This window comes from Talpa occidentalis, unplaced genomic scaffold, assembly GCF_014898055.3.
Source record: "Talpa occidentalis isolate TD23 unplaced genomic scaffold, MPIMG_talOcc4v2.1 talOcc4.2347, whole genome shotgun sequence".
Taxonomy (NCBI): domain Eukaryota; kingdom Metazoa; phylum Chordata; class Mammalia; order Eulipotyphla; family Talpidae; genus Talpa; species Talpa occidentalis.
Window position 1 is genome coordinate 232 of NW_023602460.1, and position 10,625 is coordinate 10,856.

Consider the following 10,625-nt stretch of genomic DNA (forward strand, 5'->3'; position numbering starts at 1 on the left):
TCAGGGACTAGATCCTATTCTGGAGGCGTGGAGATGGTAAATAAAATTCACAGCCAGGCCCCTCACTGTGTGGGCAGGAGCAGGTTCTTTGTTCTAGCTTCTTTATGCTATGAGTTTGAACTTGGTCCAGGTCAAATGCAGGTAAATCAGGGTGAGGACTTATTCCCCTCCAGGACACTCCAGAGATTGATCCAGTCAGAATAGAAAACAGACTAAGTGGTGCACTGGTCTCCTCACCGTCTAAGAGCAGGTGACCAGATGCGCAATGGGAAGGAGTGCAGGGCAGGGTTTAGAAGTGTGTTCATGAGGGCAACTGGGTGGGGCCCCTAGAGCCTGCTCTTCGGGTCTTCTGGCTCTGCTGCAGGAATCTAAGAGTAGTTCTCAGGAGTCAATGCAATTTGCAAGCCCACTGGCTCACCCCGCCTGTGTCGGGGGGTCACAGAATGGAACTACAGGGGTCACCTACCTGCCTGACACAGGCTGGGAGGGCCTGCCTTAGGCCAAAGCGCCTGCTCTGTGAATGTCAAGGTGTTATGTTTCATTCTAATAATAAACGGACTTGAAAACAAGCACATGTTCTTGAGCTGGAAATGCCCATCGAGGAATCCCACACGATCCAGATGGGCGATGGCAAGTCATCCTCTCCCCTAGGTGACAGTGAATGAGCAGAACCAGATAAACAGTGGTATGAATCTCATTTATTTAAAACAGTATTTCTCACCTTTCTCAAATTGCAGACTGCAAAAAATAAAAGCAGCGCTTTACTGAGTGGTGTCACTAACCCCAGGAGCAGTGCTGCCTGTCCACACTCCGTGCCCCCTGTGCCCCCAAACCTCGGCTCACACAGGTCCGACTATCCACTTTACAAAACAGTCCTGAAGCTTAATCAAATAAAGCTATTGTACACGACATTTACATTAGAAAAAGATAGCTGGACGTAGGAAAGCCAGGTGTATTGTTCCCTTTAAGTAAAGTTTGCACCACAGTTGGGGCATCTTCGCTTCCTCAAGGCAAAACAGCAGATGAACCCAAAGGGGAACAAGATGATGGCCAAGAAGATGCCCAGGAAGGTGAAGGAGTCCTCCAAAACGCCGACTCTGTGAGGAGAGAGGAGGAGGCAGTAGGTTAGGGCCCTGCCACAGCCCAGGACCTGCTGTTCCACCGGACCTTGACCCAGATCCCTGCCCGACCCGCCGTCGACCGTAGGGACCAGGCGGGGATCCACGCTGACCTCGGCCTGCCTTCCGCAGCAGGGCCCTCCGGCTCCAGGGCCCAGAGCCGCCTGCAGCCCACTGCGAGCCCGCTGCCACGCAGAGGCAGGGAGGATGACTCGAGAGGCTTCGTGGCTGACTTACAAAGGCCAGAACTTTCAGTTATTGACAACAGACTGTGCCACGGTTTTTCTTACAAAATCAGGGACAAGAAACAAATGCTGGTTTCTATAAAATTCCTGCATCTCTGAAAATAAGGTAAAGAAAACCCTGTTTTAGGGTATTTTTTTCCCAGTGTGGGGAAAGTTTTAGGTTTATTCTTCCATCCCTTAGAAATTCCAAAATCAGGGAAAGGAGGGGGGAAAAATTCCAAAATCAGTGACAGGGATTTTGTTCTGGGTGGGTGGGAGTGGGCGGCAGGTTTTAGAGAAAGACAAATGAAACATGTTCACACACTGTCTAGAAACCTGACGCAAGGCTTTCAGAACTTTTTCCTCAGAGCGCCTCTTCCAAAAAGAAGGGCGGGGTGTGCAGGTAGCGCACATCATGCACCCTGAAGGCAGACCCTCGGGGACACGACCCAAATCATCAGCCAGGGAGTTTGGGTCCAGGGACCTGAGGCTGTCGGGTGCGAGGGTTACTCTCCAAGGACCCAAAGGTGGGTGGGGTGCTCATCTCAATCCCTGCTCTTTAAGCTACCTCTGATAAGTTCTGTACGTGGACCTGAAACTGAAATGAGAACCCAGACAGCCAGCTCACCCCGACTGAGAGACGTGTCACTCCACCACACAGACTCAGGGGCCAGGGAAGATGGGGGTTGGGGGTAGACTTGGACCCCCCACACTGTGAGGGTCTGTGGTGGAGGCTCCAGGGACGCAGACCCGACCTTCTGGCGCTTCACCAGAACTAAGGCTGCCGATCACACTGCTGAGCACCCAGGAGGGTCTGCTGGCTTCAAGGGCGCAGGTGCACACCCACAGGGCCTTAGAGGGCAGGGAGCAGCGCCTCCCAGGAAGGCAGCCAGAGTTCTCCAGAGCTTACCTTTGCACTGCTGAAGGGGGAGCCCTTCTCACTGGCCTCCAAGGATCCCTTTCCACTCCCCTGACATTTTCACCCCAACATCGCAGTCTTTCTAAAGCCACTTCCTCCAACCCCTCTTCAAACCCTAAGGATCTTTTCTACCCATAACTTTCTGGAAGCAACTGCTCCTCGTGTTGCTGCCTATGTGGACGGAGTAAAGTCACAGCTTAATAAACAAAAAAGTCAAACACGCCTCAAGACTTGAGGGTATAAAACGGCTCCTCTATTCCCAGCGCCAGAGCTGCTGCTGCCGCCCTTCTCAGACAGCCCCGTGAGCACCGCTGCCCCAGGCCGCTCTGACACCAGGGCAGAGATGCAAGAGGATGGCTCTGCCCACATCCAGGCGCGGGACCACAGCAGGGCCCGTTCCACCAGGGGCTGAGAGAGAAAGCCAGCTGTTGGAGGGGGAAGTCTAGGTTCCAACTGCTTAAAGACATAGCCACACTCATGCCCACCTGCCCCAGGGGAGTTGCCTACAACACACCTACAAGGGACAGCACACTGTAGAACATTTTCCAGGGTGCTCATCCTGAAACACTAGTCTCCCCGAAAAGCTACAGGGAAGAGGGGCTGCTCTGGTCCATTCTGGGAAAGGCATGCATGTCTTCTGGTGTCACCGTGTGCCAAGCCCACACCACTCCCGCTGCAGCTTCAAGGACACAGGTGGCAGGCAGGTGAGGGCTGGCTGAGAAGGCACGTGAGGCCACGCTGCACAAGTAGGGGGTGGAGGGCTTCAGGAAGGCCCTGAGCCACTAGCTTCGTCCCCTTGCAGAGATGGACCTGATACCCCACTTATGTCCACGGTCATGACCAACAGCTCCTACAACAACCGACACTAATTAGGTCACCTGCAGAGCGGCTGGAGGGGGCAGGCAGCCGCACACCATCCTGACTGCATTTCCTGCTGCTGCCTGGCATCCCTAACCAGGTCTCCCTACAGTTGGAATCCCAACAATCACCTTTGCACATTCCAGTCAGACTGTCCAATGAGAAAGCAGAGGGCTTCACGCCTGGCCACCCGCACCAGCAGGTGCAGAGACGCCTAGAACCCAGTGTGTCTGCTCAAAGGCTCCCAAAACCTTGGGGGAGGTGGGGGGGCTGGGTCAGGGTGGGTCCTGCACTACTGACCTCAGGGCCCTGAGTGGGGTATGGAGGGGGACAAGCACCCTGGCTGGAGAAGACTTCTGGGGTGGTACAGTCCCCCAAGCAGTGCAGAAGGCAGGGTCTCCCCCCAGCCCCAGTGCATGTCCACATGAACCAATCCGTCTGCCAGTCATCCTGGGACCAAGCCTTATGGGGCTGCAGTTCCAGTTCCACCTACCCCTCATTCTCTGCCCAGACCTCAAGGCCCTGGTCTACACTGTCTAAAGCTGGAGGTGGCCCAGGAAGGCTGGTCGCTCATCCCAGGCCTCCCTGCCACAAGAGCAGCACCTCATGTTCCCAGCCTCGGGAGTGAGTTCCTTCAAGTTAGGCAGAACGATGGACACAACGGGATGACCAGTTACCCCAGGTCCCAGGTTGGAGGACGCCCCCCCTTCCTCCCCACCGGCCCGTCACTCATCCAGCCACAGCACAGCAGGCAGCTAGGACCTGAGTCTGATTCCTTCAGTCAAGAGGAGGGGCTTGAAGATCCTCACTCCCCCAGCAGGGACCTGCCAAGCCACCATGTCCCTGGGCAGAGTGAGGACGGTTCTCCTCAGGCACAGAGGGAGCTAAATCAAGTTCAGGCCCTGCCAAGGAGTCTGTGCCCAGACCCAGCTCACCTTCCAAGGAGGACTCCAGCTGAGGCGGCAGGAGGCTCCAAGCAGGTGTTCACACCACCACCCCAAGAGCCGCCCCTTCTTACCCACAATTCCAAATGACAAAGATCTCTGAAAGCAGAACCTCTTTAGAAGCATGTAGCAAACTCACCTGGCAGCCACACAGGACTTGAACTGACATGTGACCATTTATAGTCTTAATTTATCCGTTTACGGCGAGTGCTCGTTTTCTACTGCAGAAATATTAGTGTCTGACCGTGGGGATGGCCCCAGCCCTTAGAAGGGTGTTGGCATAATTTACAGTTTTCTTAAATCTAAAATAATCTGAACTGAGAAAAACATCTGGCCCCTGGTCTCTGAGGCAGCAGCCCACAGGCTGGAAGGCAGGCCCCCCTGCGAGCCCCCCAGAGGGGAGACCCCCGCCCCAGGGCAAGAGCTGCCTCCTTCTGGCCAGGTCAACCCAAGGGCCGCGCATGCCCCCAGGAAGCCCAATCATTTCAGGACAAGTTTCAATTCCATCAACCGGCAAAGATTCGAAACTGAAGTCCCAGCTGTGGCTGGAAGGCCCGTCCCCATGCTAAAAAGGCAACAGGTCACGTGAGGGGAAGGGTCCAAGAGGGACATGGGAGCTGGAGAAATGAGAGAACTGACTAATGCTGAGCCAACTTTACAGAGAAGCGGCGGCCACGCCAGTCCTGACAGATGACATCTGCCTGGGGCCGGGCCGGTGGGGGCGCCCGCCTCACAGAGGAAGGCAGGCCAGGACGAGTCTTGTCCCCACCGCCTCCCCTGTTCCTCCCAGCGAGGCCTCCCAGGTGCCATCTGAGCCCCTTACAGGAAGTGGAGCCAGAGCAGGACCTCCCGGCTGGAACACCAGACCTCACCTCCGCGGCAGCGCCCCTGCCCCAACCGCCCTCCCAGCTCACAGATAATTCATTTCCCCCGAGCGGGAGGCCTGGAAACGGCATCCTGCCTAAACCGGCTAGCCCTCCCTGGAAGAACATGCCTCCCGGGAGAAGGGGAGCAGCCTGGGGCCCCAAAGCACCAACTAGCCCCCTCCAGAGACCAGGTCACCCTCAGAGGCACCTCTTCCACCAGTGAGTCCCAGAGTCCCCACTCCAAACAGGCTCTCGTAGCGGCAGAGCAGCCCTGTCAGGGCGGTTCTCGGGCCACTAACCACTCCAGGGTAGTTCTGACAAGCCTGGTCACTCAGGCCTCCAGGGCAGGGGCCTGGAGTCAGCCCCTCCCCTGCAGAGGCCCAGGGACAAAAATGCCTGCAGTGGGGACTGAGCCTTAGGTCGGACTCAGGGAGGCCCACGAGGTGGCCAGGTCAGCCAGACTCGTTGTGAACCACGCAGGCTCAGCCAGACTGGAGGGTTCCAGCTCCCCCTGGAGGGTCAGCAGGTGACAGCCAGCCTCGGGTCCCCACGGCTTGCACATCCTGTCCAGTGCAGCCCAGGGCACGAGGACCAGCTCACCAGTCGGCTGCCCCTCCAGACAGAGCCCACAGAGCGGCAGACATGGGCAGGATCCATCCTGTCAACCTGTTTCCAGAATAGCCAACTCCCCAGGGCAGGCTGGGGTCCTGGCCTCAAGGCCTAGGATCAGGTACCCCACCAACAGAGAGCTGCCCCTCCACGGCCCCGCCTCTCCAGAGCCTCCACACATTCCATCCTGCGCCTGGGCCCTGTGTCCGACTCGATGTCTGCCTCTGGCCTCAGGGTTCTCCCAGAGTCCCCAGCACTATTCAGTAACCACCCACGCCCTATCCTGGACTTACTCTCTGACCTCTGGGCAGCACCTGACCTTGATGGCCATCCCATGAGCCTCAATCTTGCCTTCTAAGACCCTGCGCGTCCCTGGATTTCTTCCAACCTCTCTAGTTATCACAAAACTCAATACTCTATGACACCCAGCCAGCGCAGGCCAGGTCCCGCACCTGCTGCTTTCCACACGTACCTGCACATAAACCTCAAAACTGGCTGCTCCACAGCCCAGGGTGAACCAGCCAGGCCCAGCTCCAGCCCCACATCTAGGGACAGCCTCCTTCAGGCAGGGGCAGCCTTAGAGAGCCAGGGGCTGGAGAGGCCTCCATGACCTGGGCAGGGCAAGGGCGAATGAGCAGCACACCTGTGATCTGCTGCACACGCTTCTGCGCAGCGGCCGACAATAGAAGATGCCATCGGGCCGCTCAAGGGAAGCTCTGACAGACGGCAAAGTGACAAGGGACTGAGGCCTCTGGGCCAGGCCACACCAGGAGGGACCCATAGACCTGTGACTCGGGCAGATTCCTGCCAAGCTATCAGGAAGGGCAGAGGACAGAGCGGGGCAGGCTGGGCGGGGAGCGGGAAGCCTGGTCATGTGAAAACCCAGATGGTCAGTGCCACGCGGCCAGAGCCCGAGGGAGGCCTCTCCCATCTCCCCAGAGAGGAGTCAGTCTAGGGACAGCACACCTACCCCCCAAAGCACCCCTCTGCCCCCTCCTTCCTGCTCCCCAGAGGACCCCGCGCCCGTACTGCCCACAGGCAAAGGGCTCAGCAGGCACGTGGGCACAGGGCAAGGGCAAGCACAGTGAAGAACCCAAGTGCCAGTGGCCCCTCACTACCGGGGCGTGCTCCTCACCCCAGGAGGACATGCTGCGAAGGGAGTCCGAGTGTCTGTTCCCACGCAACTCTTCCTCACTGCCTGCCTTCCACTGCCCAGGAGGCCGGGATCCCAACCAAAAAAGGGAAGTCTGTGCCCAATGCAGGGGCCCACCCCAGCACCTCCAGGTGGCCCGCGCCTATGACTCGCCCAGAAAAGCAGAGAGCGCAGCCTGACCTTGATGTTCTGCAGGACTGGAGGCCCCTGGGGGCCAAATCCACAGGTCTCCCACCACAGGAGGAGGGAGGACACGGACAAGTGCTCCCCGCCTGGCAGCAGCAGTGAAAGTGCCACAGTCCTGCGCTATCTTGGCCGCCCGGCCACAGGGGCCACACTGGCAGTCCCCCTTCTTTAAGCTCAGGACTTGGGTGACAAGGGTCTCACATGTAATCCTACCAGACACCCTAGTTCCCAGACGGGGAAGCAGGCCCCAGGTTCTCGGGCAGGCGGGCACTGCTGGGACAAGGCAGACATGGTGGGGTGCCCCTCTGTGGCAGGGGTCTCTCTATCCTCAGCTCTGCCAGCCAGACACCCCTCTTAAAATTCGGGAGACCACTCAAATACACCCCTCCCCACCAAAAAAACTAGGCCCTGGAAAACCCTGGTGCCCCACCTGTCTGAGTGGGGGCCATCCTGTGTGCTCACAGCAGGGGTCTGGGCACAGGAACCGCCTCCAAGCAAAGAGAAACACCAGTCGCAACCTCTGCCTCTCCAATGCAGGAGGTCCAGAGGATCTGGGCCCACAGAGCCCAAGCCTTGGCGCCTGCCCTTCCTGCAGCAGACAGCAGGCCTTCCAGTCCACAGCCCCTCCTGTCCAAGCCCACCACAGGCCGTCAGACCCCAACACCACCTGGAAAGAGCAGCATTCAGAACAATCACACCCCACCCCTACCCTTATTCTCCAAAGGTCAGTTTCACCAGCCAAGTCAGACACCCCACTTTGGGTTTGCAAAGGGGCTTCCTGCCCACTGCCCCCTTTCTTGGACACAAGGTTGGCTCTTTCTTGGACACAGGGCAAGCAGTCTCTTGCCCCCATTTCTGTCATGCTCTTCCTCTTCTGAGCCCTCATCGCCCACATTCTGAAATCATTAGGCATTGGTTGGACTCCACTCTAGACTGCCCAGATACAATTTTGAAATTCAGTCAAAATTTCTCAATTCCACCTCAGAGACTTCTACTTCCTCCCTCCAGACTAAGGCTGGCCTTTGTTAAGGACAGGGGCCAAATCTCCGCTGAATCCGAATCCTCGGATGCTCACAGAGTATGTGTCTAGCTAATGGTCTTGGGTGCTATAAAAAGTCATCAGAAAGTTCTGGCGACTCCAGATTGACAGTATGAAAAATGACTCCTGCAGCAAAGGGCCATGGCACGCCTTATCCAGCTACTGGTCTGCAGCTCTCGTGCCTGTGCTACCAGGCCTTGGGCACCTCCAGCCCCAGGGTGCTCCTGCCTGGGCACTTCCTGGCAAAACAAAACCTTACCCACCCTAGAGAAGCAAATGCAGAGCAAACCTACAGACCCAAGAGACTGTCAGTCTGACCCTTTAAATTTCTGCAGTCCACCCACTAGGGATCAAGACCCCCAAAGCACTCAACTCCCCACCCCGCTTTACCCCATGAAACACTCAGAACCAGGACGCCTGAACCGACTGGACAGGTTACAGCTTGTCCTGCTGCCCCCACAAGGCTCCTTTATGAGGCTGTGGGCATGAATGTGCTTAGACAGGCATGTGACATACCTGCAGACTGGGCAGCCTCCGACCACAACGATGGAATTGGCAGGGTAGCGGGTGACATGTTGACTGTGGATGCTGTAGACCCTGGGGTGATGGGTGGGTATCCCTGTGGGCAGGAAGGCATATCAGCAGGGGGCAGAGGAGGTAATGGGGGAAGGTGAGCGCTTCTGCCCTTCTCACCGGCCCCCCACCCCTTACTCAACACTCATCCTCCTGCAGTCAAGACCACAGCTGCCCTCGCTAAGTGCCCAGGGTGGGCTTCACCTGGGTGCTACTCTGCAACAGCACCTCCGCATAAAGCTGATTTGAAACAGGAACTTGGCTGTTCCTAGGACTGCCGGGCCTGGGGCTGGAGATCGCCCCCGGGCAGGCTGAGGTCCTGGGGCATCGCCCAGACGCCAGAGTCGGTCAGCACGTTCCGGGGGCGGAAGACTCCCCCAAACCCTCGCCCCGGGGCGCCGCGCCCCCCGGCCCGCACTCCCCGCGCCAGGTCTGCACCGCGGCAGCGCCCTCGCGAGGGCCCGGCCCGCGCCCCCGGCCCCCCGCGGCCACTGAGCCCGAAGAAGTTAGTTTTGGGGTTAAAGGTCGCCACGGGACTTGACCCAAAGTTTGTTCCCTGGGCCACCCGCGCGGCGCCCCGCCCGCTCCACCCCCCGCCGCGGCTCGGGAGCCCCGCACCCCAAACCCGGCTCCCCAAGCCCCCGCCCGCCCCCTCCGGCCCCCGCCCCCGCCCGCCCCCCGCGCCGGGCCGCGGCCCACCTGCGACCAGGTAGGGGTAGGGCGGCGGGGGCGGCGCGGAGGGGATGGCGCCGTAGCCGTGCGGGCCGCACGCGAAGTCGCCCTGGCCGGCCTCCAGGCTGTAGGCGGGCGGCCGCTCCTGCAGCAGCGGCTTGTGGTCCATGGCGGGCGGCGCCACCGCGCCCGGCCCGGCCCGGCTCCCGCTCGCGCTCCCGCTCCCCTCGGCCGACGCCGGACGCGCGGCTGCGGGACCCGCTCTCGCGGCGGCGGCGGCGGGGTCGGCGCCTCTGGAGGCGGGCGCGCCCGGCTTCCCTGCGCGCCTCCCCCGCCGGTCACAAGACCCGCGTCACGTGCGCGGCGCCGCGGGGGGGGCGGCGTCTTAAAGGGGCCGCGCCCGCTGCTGGGCCCCGCGTGGGGCGGCTCCCCGTCCCGCCCCCGCCGCCCCGACTCCCCCCGCGAGGAGGCGCCGCACCCCCCCCCACACGCACGCTCGACCGCCGGGAGACGCCGCTCCAGGGTCGTGACCTTCATGGCCCGCAGTCCCCGGCCCCCCAGCGCCAGGGCGGGTCACACCCCTCTCCGGGGGCGGGGGCCGGCTGGGGTCCCCCGCGGCGCGGGAGGGTGGGCGCGGCCCGGGGGAGGGGCCCGCCCGGAGGCGCGCGGGTCGCCCCGGGTTGTCGGCGGCTCCTGGGCACAGGGTGCTCCGCCTGCCGGGTCGGGGTGCGACCCGGTTCCTGCTGGAAAGAGCCGCGCGCGCAGTGGCGTTAACCCCTCGGTTCTGTTTGTTGTTTATTTTTTTTAACAAATTAGGTGATTTGCCCACGGAGCCAGGTAACTGATTTGGAGACCAGACCCTGCACACTGGACGCCTGCTGTGCGGCGGGCACCGCCCTACGGTAACCGAGGAGGTGTCTTCTGCCCCGAGTCCGCAGCCCGGGGACCGACACTCAGGGAGGCGTGCACCACCTAAACTTGACCACAGAACCACCCGCCCTCCCTGAGGCAGCCCCTCTGTCGCGCGCAAACGCTTGATGGGTTTGTAATAAATTTTTTAAAGACCTGCAAGCTTAAGGACGTTGTCAGTGGCGGCTCTTTTCCAAGAACTTCTGCGGCATTTGCTCATTCCCATCCTTTTTCCTGTCGCTTGCAGTTTGCTCTCGCTCCAGGACAACTGCAGCTGGGCTCAGACCCCCTTACTTTTAACTTTTCCTAAGAGACCATCTTATTTCTTAATCACAAGTTTGGCCCTTGGAAGCCCGTTCCTGTCTTCCATCTTCTCTGCTGGCCCTAGCCCCAACAGTCCTGTGGGGAAATCATGGGCCAGACCAAGTGAGGCTCTGGCTAGCACTGGGGGAGGTTGGAGAGAGTAACCAAGGACTCCGGGGCCAACAGAGGTCCTGGTCATTAAGGCGGAGACTGTGGTCCTGGGAGCAGTTGTGAAAGCAGGAACCTTAGGGT

At 59.8% G+C, this 10,625-nt stretch overlaps 1 protein-coding gene across 1 annotated transcript; it reads right to left on the bottom strand.

Annotated features, from left to right (window-relative positions):
• Positions 1–853: 853 nt before the first annotated feature.
• LOC119253914 (brain protein I3) lies at positions 854–9,330 on the bottom strand. Its single transcript, XM_037521151.2, has 3 exons — positions 9,189–9,330; positions 8,433–8,535; positions 854–1,097 (listed from the first exon to the last, which is right to left on the bottom strand). Exons 1-3 carry the CDS (start codon positions 9,328–9,330, stop codon positions 965–967), a joined length of 378 nt encoding a protein of 125 aa, XP_037377048.1. The 3' UTR covers positions 854–964.
• Between the last annotated feature and the right edge of the window lie 1,295 nt (positions 9,331–10,625).